A 15179-nucleotide genomic window follows, 5' to 3' on the forward strand; every position below is an offset into this window, starting at 1 on the left:
TCACTGCCTGCCTTCTGAGACCTGACTTAGGGACGTCGACAGGAGAAGGAGCAGGAGCTGTCCCGGAGCCTTGATCTGCATGCCCAAGAATCACCTGGGGGGTGCAAACAGGGGTCCCTTGCTGTTCCTCCACAGAGGCAGGTCATACAAGCTTGGGGTGGGCCAGGGGATTTGCACGTTTGCCAGGTACCAGGTGAGTTTTTGGGCGGGTGGGGGAGCTGCGTGTTGGTGTCATGGTGGCAGCAGGTGGCTGATGGCATGGCTCGGACGACAGTGGCTGGCAAGCCAGACTCTCCAGCCCTTGCAAAAGGGCTGCCGTGAGGATTAACTGGGAAAGTGAATGCCGGGGCCGGCAAGGGGCTGACGGGCTCTCAAACTTGAACCCCGTCTCCTGGTCCTCGCTCCCCGCCTAGTCTTCGGGGCACGTCTCAGACGCGCACGTCCAACGCCCCGAAGAGATGATTGCTTTCGGGTAAGGTCATAAAAGCGTTACGTGCTCTGTTTGGCAGTGGAGAGCCAGTCTCCGCTCGAGCACCAGGTGTCTTTCTCGTTAGCGCAGACGCACAGTGGACGCTGGTGCCGCAGGCGCCTCAGCCGCGTCGGGCGCTGCTGTCCTGTCGCGTACTCTGGGGACACGTCACAGTGTCTGTCCCTTCCACCCAGGAAACAGTTCCCAGTACTGAGGACGGTGTAAGTGGGAGGTTGCCCATTGCAGAGTTATTCAGAATAAACAATGGGGGTTGACCTAAATCTCTACCGACAGAAGAATATTCGATTCTATTTGGCCATTAACGCTGTTCGGAAATGGCGTGCTGGGAGGAGGCCGTCGTGGAAAATGCCGTGAAAAGCGTGAGGAAGTCCTTCACATTGTGGCCGGGGATGCGCGCCCCAGAGGGCTGTCGGGACCCCCCCGGCCGAACCCCAGTGTCGGAACCCCAGTGCCGGACACTCCCTGGTTCTGTCCCTCCACTACCGAGGGCGTCCTGGGTGGCGGGGACAAGTGGCCAGAGGCAGACCTGAGACCCTTTCGTTCCTGTTGAATTTTGAGTCGTAAGGATGGATTGCTGTGTTGAAGGATAAATAAAATTTAAATGACAGAACAGCGATCGCTCAGGGCTCGTCATAACATGGCAGGTTAGTTTTCCTCCTGTCGGGTGAACAAAGCAGACCGTGGAAGAGTAAATTTAGCTTTCGTACAACTATGTAAGACTAAAACGGCAAAACAGAGATCAAGGCAGAGGAACAAATGAACCAGTAAAACCCCCATTCTTAGGGGGGAAAGCCTGGGAAGGAAGATCCCGAAATAGAAACAGTGCTGATCTTTGGATGGGAGGGGCGTTTTTCCTCCTTCCTCTACTTTTCTGTGTTTCCTGTGTTTTCCGTAACGTGTATGTGTGTCTCCTTTCACTTTTCGTTATCCAAGTACTGCGTGTCTTTTGTAGAAACATTAGATCGAAGGAAAAAGCTGCTTCTGATCCCTCTGCTCAGAACCACTTGAGGTTCGCCCAGCAGGGCTCCAGGGCGCGTTTGGACACCTCCTGTGGCTTTGCACTTAGGACTGTGTGGTGTCAACGCGTCCCATCTCTTTCACAGTGGAGAAAAACCACGACAGTTCTGGGGGTGCATCTCCGGGGCGGGGACCCCGCAGGCCGGGCTGACCTACACCCCTGTCTCTGCAGGAGCGCTGTGTGGCCGCCCTGGCCCGGGTGGAGCGCACCGACTTCCTGTCGCCCGTGTGCATCGGCGAGGTGGCGCACGTCAGCGCCGAGATCACCTACACGTCCAAGCACTCCGTGGAGGTCCAGGTCAACGTGATGTCCGAGAACATTGTCACAGGTACCCGCGCCAGTCGCCGGCTGACGCGCGATGGGCAGGTCCGAACACTGCCTGCCGTGGCCTCCCGTCCTTCCCACCTCCGCCCTCACGCTGCGGGCGGGAACGGGGCGCAGGCCGGCTGAGCAGCCAGCCGAGGCCGTGTGCCCAGAGCAGGGCTTCGGCCTGGCCTTCGGGCTCTGGCCCTGAGTGTGCAGTTGCTGCCTGCCCTGCCTGCCGCCAGCTCGTGCCAGGCAGAGGGCGGGAGCAGCTGGGGGTCACAGGCGCCCTCTGGCCCCTCTGTCGCCTCTCCCCACCTGCCTCGCCCTACCTGCACCGCCCTACCTGCACCGTGGGGCTGCCCCGCCCTGCCCCCTGCCTCGCCACCCCCCCGCCCCCCCCGCCCAAAAACCAGGCTCAGGCTGAAGCTCACTGTGCGAACCTTTGACTCCAGTTTGATCTGAATGTTCTCTTCCTTGGCGTGGTAACCATGGAAACCCCTTTTTCATCCTCCCACTGGGCACTGCAGGGGAGTATGGCTCCAGTTTCCTGGTGCTGGCTTTTTATAACCTGGTTGCTGCCGAGGAAGGCAGGCTCCTTTGTCCCTTGCTGCCCACCTCCCGTCCCAGACCACCCCCCCATGCGTGGGAGAGTCCATACTGCTTGTGGAAAGAGCGGATGGGTCTCACACCTTCCTCCGTGCACAGTGCTCCGTAAAGGGATCCAGGCTTCTGCCGCAGGGGCCAGGAGTACAGTTACCCGCCCGGAACGTTCCGGTGACCTCAGCAGGTCTGGCTGCAGCACAGTGAACACATTAGCTGAGCAGAGGCCTGGCGGGGGCAGCGGTCAGCGCTCCTATGTCTGTGGCCCGGGCCCCGCATGGCACGCAGCCTCGCCATCAGAGACTCCTTTTGCTGCAGGTCTTGGGCTGTGGCTTGGAAAGTGGTGCTCAGGCGCTGTCCTCCCACATCAGGGTCTTGGGGTTCCTGTCATTCCTCCCTCCACCTGCAGTTTGTCCCACCCATGGGTGGCCCACCCTCGCCCCCCCGGGCTGTGCTGGGGGTTGACCTTCCCTCTGACAGAAGGGGAGGTGCTGCACTTTGCCCCTTGGGACCCCCGTGCCTGCGTGTCGAAGGCAGCTGTAGCAGTGATGTCTTGTCGTGGTTTCCAGCATCTGGGAGTTGGCGACTTCACAAGTGAGGGTGGGGCCGGCTTTGCAGATTCCTGTCATCGAGGCCTCCCTTCTGGCACGTGAGAGGCCGCAGCCCCGTAGGGACCCCACCGCCTGCCCCTGGTCCCGAGCCCGTCAGGCGCTTGGGACGGGAGAAAGGGCTTGCACCTCCCTGGGTGCGGGGTTGGGGCAGGTTTGGAGGTGCCCGCCTCTGGGAGCGAATGGGGGCGGTCAGCGGCCCCTGCGGGCCACGCTGAGCCTTAACTTAAGGGAGCGCAAGAGTCCCCAGTGCGTCATCAGCTGGGAGGGTGCGCAGAAGGCACAGGCCGGCCGGGCAGTTTGTCAGGATGGGCCCACTCCTGGCACTGGGTGCCCGAGAAAGCCTCTCAGGCCTCGTGGGAGCCTCTGCCCAGCTCCCGTTGTCCCCAAGCTTGGTGCCCACTGCCACGTCACCTCCTCAGACATGTGCTGTGCATCTCTGCAACAGCATCATAGGGACGCTGGGGTCCCGGCTCAACCCCCAGCATGGCGGTTCTCAGGGGGACATATTTGGTGGTCACAGTTGGGGCAGTGCTACTGGCCTCCAGTGGGTAGTGCCCAGGGATGCTGCTGCACACCTCATGTCGCACAGGACGTCCCCAGAGCTCTCTAGTGCGGGTCATGACCTTCTGAGGGGAAAGATCGAGGCTTCCTCTTCCTGGCAGCCTGGCGCGTGGTGTTGACACGTAGCAGCGGATCGAATCGTTGGCGAGTGCAGGAGTGAATGGAGCTTCCGCAGTGAGCACAGTGGGAAGCTGATGGTTTCGTTGAGAATGACATACTCATTTTCTCAAGGGTCCTGCTGGGGACAGAAGTGGACAGAGAGGCAGGAGGCTCTTGCCCAGGGCCAGTGTGGGCGACATGACAGGCCGTGCCCCGGCCTCGCTCCTTCCCCGTAGGCGGGCGCACGGAACCTGACCTGCCCCACGACGAGGGACCAGCCAGGCGCACTGCTGCAGGTGTCCGCCCTCGGGACGATGGGGCAGGCGCTGTTACCCCGTCCTGCACACGAGCTCAGGGCTCAGCGAGGCCGGGGACAGGCCGGCGCTGCTCAGCTTCCCGAAGCGGGGCCAGACCCCAGCCTCCCCGTACCTCAGGGCGGGGACAGTGAGGCGACGGCTGTGGCTTTCCTCCACGTCTTGGTCATCTCACCCCGGGGCCCCCCGCTCCCTGCCCCCCTCTCTCTGCGTCTGTCTCTCTGTCATCCTCCCTCTTGTCTTTCCACGTCTGGATCTGCTTGAATCTACTATTCTGGGACCTTGGGTCGCAAGGCCTCCTGTCTTGACGTGTCTCCTGCCCACGTGTCGCCTCGCATGTGAGCGCCCCGAGGGCAGGGCTCATGGCTGCCTTAGCCACCGCGGCTCTCCCAATGCCTAGAGCGGCAGCTGGCCAGCGGCCCCCTGTAAGCTGGCTGGGCAGGCAGGTGAGCTGACAGGTGGGGAGCCCGCAAGGCTGAACCACGGAGCCGTTCGAGTGATGTCTTCGCGTTTCTCGACCCCGGAGGCGGGGATCCCCTGTTTGGCGCGTCCCCTTCCACCGCGGCTGCGTTCCCTGTCAGGCGGTTGAGCAAGCACACGCCCAGGCAGACAACAGCCTTTACGCCTTTGACACGCCTCGTTCATCTCCGGCAACTGTCAAAATATTAAGCTAACTGGGACGTGATGGCTGCAGATGGCTCCAGAGAAGAGCTGGGCCCTCTTAAGATTGTAAAACAGATATTTTTAATCCTGCGGTTATCTTTTGATGGTTTTATTAAAAGATAGAAAACGTACAATTAGTACGTTTTGCCTCGTTTGCTCCATGGCGTTCATTTAGGTCTAGAGGAGGGCCACTCGGGGTTTCCATGGAAACCAGCTTGTCAGGCTGGCTCTCGCTGAGTCAAACAGGAAATCTTTATTCCCAAAAGCAGGTTGTCAGATTCACTTTCAGTCAAAGTGCAGTGAAGATATTTTTCCGTCTTTGCCTGTGGTTCCCGAGCGTGGGGAGCCTGTTGTCCCGATGGTGCCATGTTTCTAATTGACCCCCAGGGCTTGGTCCCCGGGGGGAGGAAGCTGAGGCTCCGGGTTCACCTTGGGCTTTTGGGGGTCGCTGGGCTGCGCCCCGCCTTTCCCACTTTCTCTTCCCCCATTTCACTGTGTTCCTCTGCTTTGGGACGCTTCCATGTTGAAGAGGCAACTTTTTACAAGCATCCTTGCACACGCTCCCCAGGAGGCCCGGGTCTGTACTTGGAATGGCGGTGGGTTGCTGTGTGACCCTAGGCAAATGCCTTGACATCTCTGGGCCACAGGCACCTTCTGTACAAGCGAGGGCTGTGGACAGGCGATTTCTTCTGGCCTGTGGTTCTCAGCAGGTGGGGCAGCCCCACTCCACCCTGAGGCCGGGCTCAGTGCACCCAGGAAGGTTCTGTTCCCTTCCACCCAGAGTGGAGGTCATCAGCCTGCCGCCCATCGCAGCACTCCATTCAGAAGCTTCTGGGTTGGAGGTGTGAGTAGGCCGGCAGCAAATCCAGGCCTCTGAAGTGGGGAGCACTGAGCTGCAGAGATGGGCCTCGACGGCTGTGTGCTCTGGGCTGTGGTCTGGTCCCCGCTTCCCCCTGCCTGGGTGCTCGGTCTTTGAGCCACCCCCCTCTTCCCCCGCCTTGTGTCCTGTCCTCCCACCCCCTTGTGGGAGGGGCTCTTGGCAGCCTTTAGACAGGTGGGCAGATCTGGCAGTGACTTGAGGCTCTCAGCAGGGAGTTTGAGTTTGCAGTCAATGTCAGTTGGATCTGCTAATGGGGTCCCAAGCTCAGCCTGGCACGCCCCGGGGCCTGGTCCCCCTCTTCTCTGGGAGGTGGCTGAGCGAGGCATCCACCGGAGGCTGGGCCGCCCCTCCCCACATCCCTTCTCTGTCCGGTCGCTCTCCAGAGGCTTCTGGGGTGTGTGAATGACCGAAGCTCCTTCTGTAAATACACCTGCAAAGACGAGGTTGCCTGGTTTTGGTGCCTCCAAGTGTGAGCCCTCTTGTGTTAGAAAGTGCTAGAAAGCCGATGGCCTGGGAGTTCCCAGGCTTAAACTAGGCGATCTGAAGTCTATCCAGCGGCCTCTGGCGAGGGGCAGCATTGGGGGTCGGGGGTCACAGGCTGGAGCATCTCGCCACCTGCCGGGTTCCCGGTGCCCCTGCCCTCTGCCTCGGCCCTCACTCATGTGCTTCTCTTCTCTGAAGGCATCACGAAGCTGACCAACAAAGCCACCCTGTGGTATGTGCCCCTGTCGCTGGAGGACGTGGACAGGGTCCTGGAGGTGCCTCCGGTCGTGGTAAGGAGCCCCTTCCGTTTCCCACTGGGTGGAGGCCTGGTCACCTTGTGACAGCGGCAGGCTCGTTCGCCAAGGAGACATCCTGGGAGAGCAAGGGCGGGCGGAGTCCTTGTCTGGGGTCACTCAGTACAGGTGTAATTCAAGCTGGGGATGACCGGGGAGCCCTCCGTGTGGGCCGGGAGGGGCGCCTAGGCCTTGGCCTGGGCTGGGTCGCTGGGCCCATTCTTGGGCACTCTGAGAGCACCCAGTCAGTGTCACTGGAGCCCAGCACTCCACCTGTGAGGAGAGTGGGTGGGAGCCGAGGGCCAGGGTGTGGGGCCCGACAGTCCCACCTGTGAGCTTCCGGGCTACACTGGTGAAGTCCCCAGGCCTAGAGCAGTAGACGTTTACGCTCTCACGGTCTGGGGGCCAGAAGGCCAAAACCACGGTGTCACTCCCTCCGATGGCTCTGGGGGAGGGCCAGTCCTTACCTCTTCTCCTGAGGACCAAAGGCATCTTTGGCGTGTGGCCACGTCACTCCAATCTCTGCCTCCACAGTCACGTGGCCGGCTTCCTACCTGTGCACACGTGTGTGTCTGACTCTCCTTACACAGACACGAATTATATTTGGGGCCCATCCTGCTCTAGTATGATCTTAATTAAATACACCTGCACAGACCCTGCTTCCAAATAAGGTCACTTGCATAGGTTCCAGAGGGGACAGGAATGCCGACGGGACCCAGCACTCCACCCTTTGGTCCCCTCCTCCCCCTCCCCCGCCTGCCCTCCCCCATCCTGCCCGGGCTGCTGTATAAGTAGAAATTGCCTCGCTTTCAAGTAGCACTAATTGGGGGGTTTTAAGACCCAAGACCCAGGAGCGGGTCCGAGGCACAGCGACTGCTCTCTTTGGAAATTGTAAGCGTATTTACCCTCGTTTCTGTCTTTCCCGCGAAGCCCTGGGTGCTAAATGAGCCATGTCACACGCAGTGCTCAGACACAGTTATTTTACTCATTTGACATTCAGAAATCTCTTGCAGGCTGTGTATTTGGCTTCAGTGTCATTGGATACATCTGAAGGGGGAGACACTAAAGGAACATTTCTGGCTTTTGCTTCCTGCGGCTCTCAGGGCCCACGTGCCACGCACTGTTGGGTCTCGGCAGTGGGGGAGGGGCGGCGGCGGCAGGCTCCACGGTCCCGTCCCCTCGCCCGTCCCCCCCTCGCCCGTGCCCCCTCCGCTGCTCTCCCTTCCGCGTCCTGGCGGGGCCGGTAGCTTTCGCGTTGCCTTTGTTTAGCGGGCTTTGCTAAGACATTAGCAGCATCGTCGCCCTCGGGGAGGGGCGCGCTGGCATCGGTCCGCCGAGCGGAAGCAGAGAGCTCCAGATGGGAGAAGCCACGCAGCTCCCAGCTGCGGCCGTTGCTCATGTTTATCTGGGGCTTTCTCCTTCCCACACACGCGAGGCCCCCGCACAAGCCTCCGGTCGATCCGAAGCGTGGGTCTGTGTCGTGGGCACGGCGCGGCCAGGGTCGTGACCCGGTCCGGGAGAGCTTGGCGTCTTGCCCCGCGCTGGCGGGCGTGGACAGGTCGACCTCGGGCGCTGCGGCTGCGGTGCCGGCCACTGCAGGAAAGTGGGTCGTGATCCGTTTGCCGGTGCAGGGACCCGCCTCCAATTTATAAACACGCAGCGTCCGTGAAGAGCAGTAAAGTGAGGTGTGCCTGTGCCCTCGTCCGCTGGGGGTTTGAGCGCAAGGCCTCCGTATATTTTTCCGGCACCCTCTGTCACCTTTACAGATAGCTGTCACTTGGGAACACACACTGCTCTCTCTACGAGTGTGTTTCTCTTAACATACTCACGAGCATAGATACATGTTACACGTATGTCACATGCCTCACCCACAGAGATCTCACACACACATCTCTCGCACACCCTCACGTGCTCCCCGCCCTTCCTCCCGCACACGCGTGCGCGCATGCCTGGATTCACTGTGTGCCTCTGGACACCCCGCCGCCCGCCCCGTGCGGTGTCACTTGTGTGGGACTTTGCCACAACGTTCCCCCTTCGTCCCCAGGGAACAGAGGCCTCAGTGGCCCTTGAGGGGAAAAGGAGGGGCACTTGTGGCCCCGGAGAGGCTGGGCGGCCATTGCAGAGTGGACACTTGGTTTTTTCCATAGTCTACACACGCGCTTGAGTGGAGAGGCTCGCACACGGGCTGTCGTCCTGGACGTTCGGGCTGAGCCGCCTTCTGCTTTAAGCCCGTGAGGTTTGATGAGCCCGGGGGGCGAGAGCTGGGTGCCAGCCCGTCATCCGAATGTTCTGGCGACTTTAATCCCGACTTAAAGCCAGCAGGGACGCGTCGGTGCAGAGGCCGCGTCTCTTCCGTTGGCACAGGGGCCCCCATCAGTCCCCGTGCGACAGCAGCGTCTGGGGACGAGCGTGCTGCACACGACGAGGCTTTATTAGACCAAGGAGGGCGACTCTTTTACAGAATCTCTTTAAAAGGCATTTCTTGGGGACACTTAAGTTCAGCCACGAATTTTACTAGCCAGGCGCAGCACAGACTGCTCTCACAGGCATTACTTTGCGTGGTGGGACATTAAGATACAGTGTATTTGTGGAGGAAGAGGTTAAATTGCCCACTGCAGCTTAGACACTCTCCACGGTTTGCTGCTTTTGAACAAACCACTCGAGTCCTTTTGCAGCCCCCTTTGGCGATGGGCTCTGAAGCCTGAGATAAGGGCAGTTAAGCCACAGAACGGTGTTCAGACCCTGTGCAAATTTGGAGCAGAGCCATGAGCAGGGAAATCAGGATGTTCAAACGTGGCTTTTGAAAGAAAGCCCGAAATCGCCGTCTGAAATGAATCTCACTGCGTTGGAGGGCTTCAGCGGATCGCAGAGTGGAGCGTGGGGGGCCCGGAGCTCTGGCTCTTCCACAGAAATGCTGGCCGAGTGGCAGAAAGGGCAGAGGTCAGCTAAGCAGAGGAGGGCAGCTGGGCAGCGGTCAGCAGCGAGGGAGAGGGGGCCTCGGGGAAGTGGGTCATCAAGAGGGCCCCAGGCCTGCCTGGGGCCTCCGTGCGGGGCCCCTGGGGGGTATTCCTACACTGGACGGGAGGACAGCCCACAGAGGGCCCACCACCCCCTTTCGTTCCCAAAGGACTCAGGAGCCCCAGTTTTTATGCCAAGTTTTATATTTGTGTTTATTTTTAACTTCTTGGAGAGCTTTTGGGGGCTCTTAGCTTTAACTGCACGTTCTCTGTAAATGTGCAGCCTCTTTGACTGGCTGAAGAGCGAGGCTGCCAGGTGCAGGGGGCACTCGGGGAACGGGAGGGTGGCTGTGGCCTCGATTCTGTAGTTCTGTGCCCAGGAATGAATCCTGGGAGGGAATGGGGCCGGTGTGAAGTGGTGATAAGTGGCCGAGAGTGTCGGTATGATATTTTCATAGTGAAAAACCGAGAGCAAGCTAAATGTCCCTTTGTGGTGGATCCATCACGTCAATTCTGTGGATACAGCCAGAGGAGGAAATGTCACTCACAGCATGACGGAGCTTACGTACACGTGGGTCTGAGAGTAATTCCAGGAAGGTTTGACCCAGCTTACCTCGGCGGGGACTACCTGAGCTTTTCACCTTCTCTGTGTTTTTATCATTCACATTAAATACATACTATCAATAAGAGAGCAGTTCCCGTTATAAAAAGGAGAGCCCCGGGCTGGGGTCGGGGCCGCGCGGCCGGGACTGGGGTGCTGAGCCGCAGGCCCCGGCCGACGCTCCGTCTGCTCCCCGCAGTACTCCCGACAGGAGCAGGAGCAGGAGGGCCGCAGGCGGTACGAGGCGCAGAAGCTGGAGCGCATGGGGACCAAGTGGAGGGACGGGGACATCGTGCAGCCCGTCCCGAACCCAGGTGAGCGAGGGCGGCAGCCGGTTTATGGACATCCCCGTGGGGCCAGGGCACCATCCAGACCCCTTCCCACTGTCACGGCCAACCCCGATGGCGGGACAGCTCGGCCGGCCCCCAGGGACCCCGCGTGCTCTTCCTGTGGGGCCACGCGTCAGGCCAGGCGCTAAGGGCGTGGCGTGTGTGCGGCCGGCCTGCCGCCCAGCGGGGTGCACACCTGTTCAGAGACTTGGCGTCCCCAAGTTCACCTAGGAACATGTCTGTGATGGGATCTCCCCCTCGTAAAAAACCGACCCAAGGGCAGTGGCTTCCCCGGGTGTCTTTCGCCAGCCTGCCCGCCCAGCCGTCGCCGTGGTGAATAGACTGGCCACTTGGGCAGGAAAGCTTTGCGGGGTGCGCAGCCTGCCTTTAGGGCATCGTCTTCCCTGTCCGTCATCCAAGGTGGTCCAGCTTTAAGAAAGCATCCACCCCAAATCCCGACTGGGTCGGGGGTGTCCTTCTCCCAGAGGGGCCTTTTCCTCCGAGTCCTGGACGCGGGACCCCCTGGAGCAGACGCAGCTTGGGGCGGGGGCCTCTGGGGCGGCTGTTCCCTTTGGGACACAGCGAGCCCTGGGAGGGGTCTTCCGGGACGACGCGTCACCCCTCCACTGCACGCAGTGAGCACATGTCATCAGTGCGGGCAGGACCTGAGAACGAGCTCTGTGCCTCTGCCTCTGTGTGGCAGCGCAGGGGACACCTCCAGGAGCCCTGGCCTCGGGTGCCATTTGGGTCTCTGACTTGGCCTTGGCAGCCGTCTGAGGACCTGCTCCGATTAACTCCCTTCCTCTCGGTGGTGCTGCCTTGATGGGCGCCAGGCCCAGGCCCCGGGCTCTTCGAGGGCTCCTGCCGAGGGCCAAGGCAGCTCCGGGGCACGGCCTGGGTGATGCTGGCGGCCCGCCCACCTTCGCGGTGTGGTCCACACGGCATGGGGGCTGGTGGACCCCCATGGGTGTGCAGGGCAGCGGGTCCCTGGCGGGCATGCAGGACTCTGGGGACTGAGTTCAGCCGTCCAGCCGTGGGCACTGGGCTTCTCAGGCGGGACTTACACGCTTGCTCCCAAGTCTGCAGATGTTCAGTTTCCTCGAGCTCTGCACCCCCTTCCCATGTTCCGACCTCCACGTGCCCAGAGCAGAGGCCGGCAGATTGGGCAGAGGTGGTTTCTGTTCTGTTTGTATATCTGCTTTTCAACAAACACCAAAAAAAAAAAAATTTCCTGCCAGTGTTAATAAAAATGTTGTTGCCTTGACGAAACTCCAATAAGCTGGTATCTTTTTAAAGTAAAATATAAAAAGATGATCGGTTTATAATGGTGATCCAAGACAGGCCTGCGGTCTCTTGTGATGACTAGGCCCCAGCGACCCCAAGCCCACGCTCTGCTTTCAGGAGGGCACACAGGTTAGGCAGGGGCCCGGACGACTGCAGAATGACACGAGGGACTGGAGGTGTCTTAGGAAAGGTATAAACTCGGTGCTAGGAGACAGAGGCTGGAGTGGGCGCCTCCCCATTCCCTCCCCCCCACGAAGAAATGTCCACATCCGAATCCCCGGACCCTGTGACTGCGACCTTATTTGCAGAAAGGGCCTTTGCAGATGTGATCACATTAAGGCTCCGGAGATGGATGAGGCCATCCCGCGTTACCCAGCGGGCCCCAAATCCTGTGACAGGTGTCCTTATAAGAGATGGCGCGGGGAGAGAGTGTCAGCCTCCCAGCAGGGAAGAGAGAGCTGGGAAGCCGTGCTGAGTGGCATGCGGGCCTGCTTGGACCTGCCCCTCCTTGGTTCTGATTTCTGGCCCGGGCTTGGGGTGGACACCAGGGGGCCAAGGCTGAGTCTCGGCCTTTGAGGACCAGGAGGCGAGGTGTTGGTTTACGCCTGACTGACTGGGAAACTAAAATTACTCGGGGTTTTTAACCAATAATCCCTTCACCAATGAGATTACTTTCCACCTGCTGTTCTCTGATTATTAAATCTGATTCATAATTTTCAGAATCTGTATTCTCCAGTGATATTAATGAAAGGTGGCATTCTGAACGTCAAGAATTCTTGATAAATTTTCACAGGCTTTATTTTTTATGTTGCTGTGTTTCGCTACAAGTGCATCTTTGTGAGATGATCGGATTAGGGGCTGGCTTTTAAACACTTCTGAAGGAAGTCGCTTCTCTGTTCTTTCTTTAGTCTTTTTGGACATTCTCTACGTTTTTGGCCTCAGTTTCCTGGTGGAACTGGCATCATCCTGGCCGGGCAAGTGAGGCTGGGTCTCCCCTGGCTTGGCTCCCGTGCCCAGAGCAGGGGTGGCCTCAGCCTGCGTGGTGGCTCGGCATGGGCTGGATTTGGCGGGTATGGTTGTGTCGATGGGGACAGCAGGTCAGAGTGAAGGGTTAAGCCTGCCCTCGGCACTGGGGGTCTTCCTAAGCCCCTTCCCGTGGGAGGACCGCCTCCCCGCCCCAGTACGGCAGGCTTGGCCCTAGAATCGCCACCCTCCTCGCCCTTGCTCCCCACCCTCCACCCACAAGTCTCCCTGTATCTGCAGCCCTCCATCCCTTTGAAACCAGAACCAGATTTCAGCTGTCTGCAGCTGTTGCCTAGCAACCCCCACAAGAGGCCAACCTTATCCTTCAGGTGTCTTCAGAGAGCCTGGGAGTTTCCTAAAACCTAGCTTTTCTTATTGTTTTCTCCATCTGACAAGAGAACATACGATTACCTTACACACTTCCATCCGTGCCCATCAGTTATCCAGCTTCAGCTGCGGATGGATTATTTGGCCATGTGACTGACCATCCATTTTGTGGGCTGTTGGGTTTATGACAGAATCAGCCCTGCCCTCATCGCCGCCCCTGGGTTTAACACAGTGTTCACCTTGAGGTCTGGTCCCCCTGCCAGGAGAGCTGGAGTCTTCGGAAGTCAGCCCAGCCCTGGTTCCTGAGCCGTGCTGACACCCATCAGGCTGGCCAGGAGAGCGCTCAGTGCCCGTCATGGGCTCACCCAGGGCCGGAGCGCCTTCTCCCCCGAGTCTGGACAGGCCCCAGCATCCTGCTCCGATCAACATTCGATCTGGGGCAGGAGCGGATGGAGGCCGGGGAGCAGGCACACAGGTCCTGCCGTCAGACCGCTGGGTCTGGATCCCAGCTCTGCCTCTGTGGACTTAGCCTCCCTGTGCTTCGGTCCTCTGAGCTGGAAACTTCCCCCAGAGAAGAGAGGGGAGCTTTGTATTTGCTTATGGCCGGGCTAAACCCCGCCTGGTGGCGCCCCGAGTATCTAACTCAGGCTCTCGACATCATTTTGAAATTATAGGTTCAAAATTAGGCACTGTGTTCATCAAGGTCATGGAGGCTGCTAAACCCTAAAACCCTGATAATTTGGTAGAGGTTTGTGTCTTACAGAGCCCAAATCAGAGTTCCCTCCAGGGGTGGGGATTCGGGCCCTTTCTGTCTCGTGGCTCCCCACCTTTAATAGATAGCTTTTGGGGTTACCCCGAAAGAGGAAGAGCAGGGAGGCTCACACGCCTGGGTCTCGAGAGCTGGTCCCCACCCATGTAGCGCTCTGTGGGGTAAAGTCTCACGGCCGAGCGGGGGGCGGGGTGCATGGTTGTATTCTCCATCGGGGTCTTGGTGCTTTCACTTATTAAAAGCTCATCAGTCCTAAGAATATTAAATTATTAGACACGGACATCGCTTAATCAATATTTTTAAGCATTACTACAGAAACGGGGCATTTCTGACTAGGTTGTGATAGTTATTTCAGATTATGATTTGAATAAGTAGGTATTGAACATGACAAAGATTTTTATCTGCAATTTTCCATTGTTTGAAATTTTTAAAAGTGCTTTTGTCATTATTCACATGTAAAAACTGTCAGACGGCCAAAGTGGTCCCAGGAAGGGGCCAGATGTGGCTCTCAGCTTCCGTTCTCGCTGGGAAATAGTTATTTCCCCGTCTTTTTCGAGTGGGACACAGATGTAAACAGCGTGGGGGACTCTTCGTCCTCCAGCCACGTTGTTGTCAGGCCCCATGCTTTGTGGAAGGACAGGCCACCCTCACGCCACCAGCCCTGGCTGCTCAGACATTCTATCTCTGGCCCAAAATAGAAAGGACCTTTCTCCCCCTGCAGTGTGTCCTAGCGGTGGCCTGGTGGGTTGGCCCTGGCAGAGCTCGGGGTTTGCTGGGGCGGGAATGGGCCACCCCTTCTGCCGAGGAAGGAAACAGGTGAGTGTCATCCCCGCCCAGAGGCTTGGGGAAGGCAGAGGTGTGCGCAACACGGGCCAAGTGGGCCGGGAAGACCCTGGATGGGTGTTCCCGCAGCCGCAGGAATCAGGTCAAGGTGTGACAATCTCCCCCGGAGGCCACGCGTTGTTCCGTCTTTTTGTTTGATGTGCAGCCTCCGACAGAGATTTCAGCTGCAGCATTGAGTGAGCGCATCACCCTTCTCAGAAGATGAACTGGGATTAGCGGGCTGCCCGGTGGGAGGGGAAAGCCGGCCGCCTTTGGGCGCTGTGTCTCCCTGGGCCAGGTCAGGGACTGAGGACTGGCAGGTGTCCCAGGGTGGGGTCCAGGGAGTCTGGCCTGCCACTGCGTTTAATGGCGTATGAGTTGGGACTTTCAGGAGGTTGCGTAACAAATTGCTGACATGCCGTCGGTGCCCGTTTATGAACTCGGAATGAAAGTTAGACGGAAGACTTCCCTAACGAACGGAGGGTCCCTCGAAACCTGGGAGCTTGTTGCCACGAGGTGTGTCGCGGCTGACCGTGGGTCAGGGCAGGGCCTTGCTGGGGACACCGGTGTCTCCAGGGAGTAACGTTGTGACCCACTAACAGAGTGGCTGGTCGATGCTGGAAAGCCATCCCCTATACCAACGGGAGGCCAGTTTTCCTTAGAGAAGTCGGTCAGCCTTTGGTGACCATGTGAACATCGGCGGGCGTCAGCGTGGTCACGCCATTCAGGGTGGGAATCGGTCTGTCCCG

At 59.0% G+C, this 15179-nt stretch overlaps 1 protein-coding gene across 1 annotated transcript in view; it reads left to right on the top strand.

Annotated features, from left to right (window-relative positions):
* Window positions 1–15179, top strand: part of ACOT7 (acyl-CoA thioesterase 7) — an 86550-nt gene that overhangs the window by 31961 nt on the left and 39410 nt on the right. Inside the window, exons 3-5 of the mRNA XM_039842033.1 lie at window positions 1680–1836; window positions 6224–6315; window positions 10076–10337. Coding sequence (XP_039697967.1) covers window positions 1680–1836; window positions 6224–6315; window positions 10076–10337 — 511 coding nt within the window. The remainder of the gene's footprint in view (window positions 1–1679; window positions 1837–6223; window positions 6316–10075; window positions 10338–15179) is intronic.

This window comes from Pteropus medius, unplaced genomic scaffold (genome assembly GCF_902729225.1).
Source record: "Pteropus medius unplaced genomic scaffold, Ma_sr-lr_union100, whole genome shotgun sequence".
NCBI lineage: Eukaryota > Metazoa > Chordata > Mammalia > Chiroptera > Pteropodidae > Pteropus > Pteropus medius.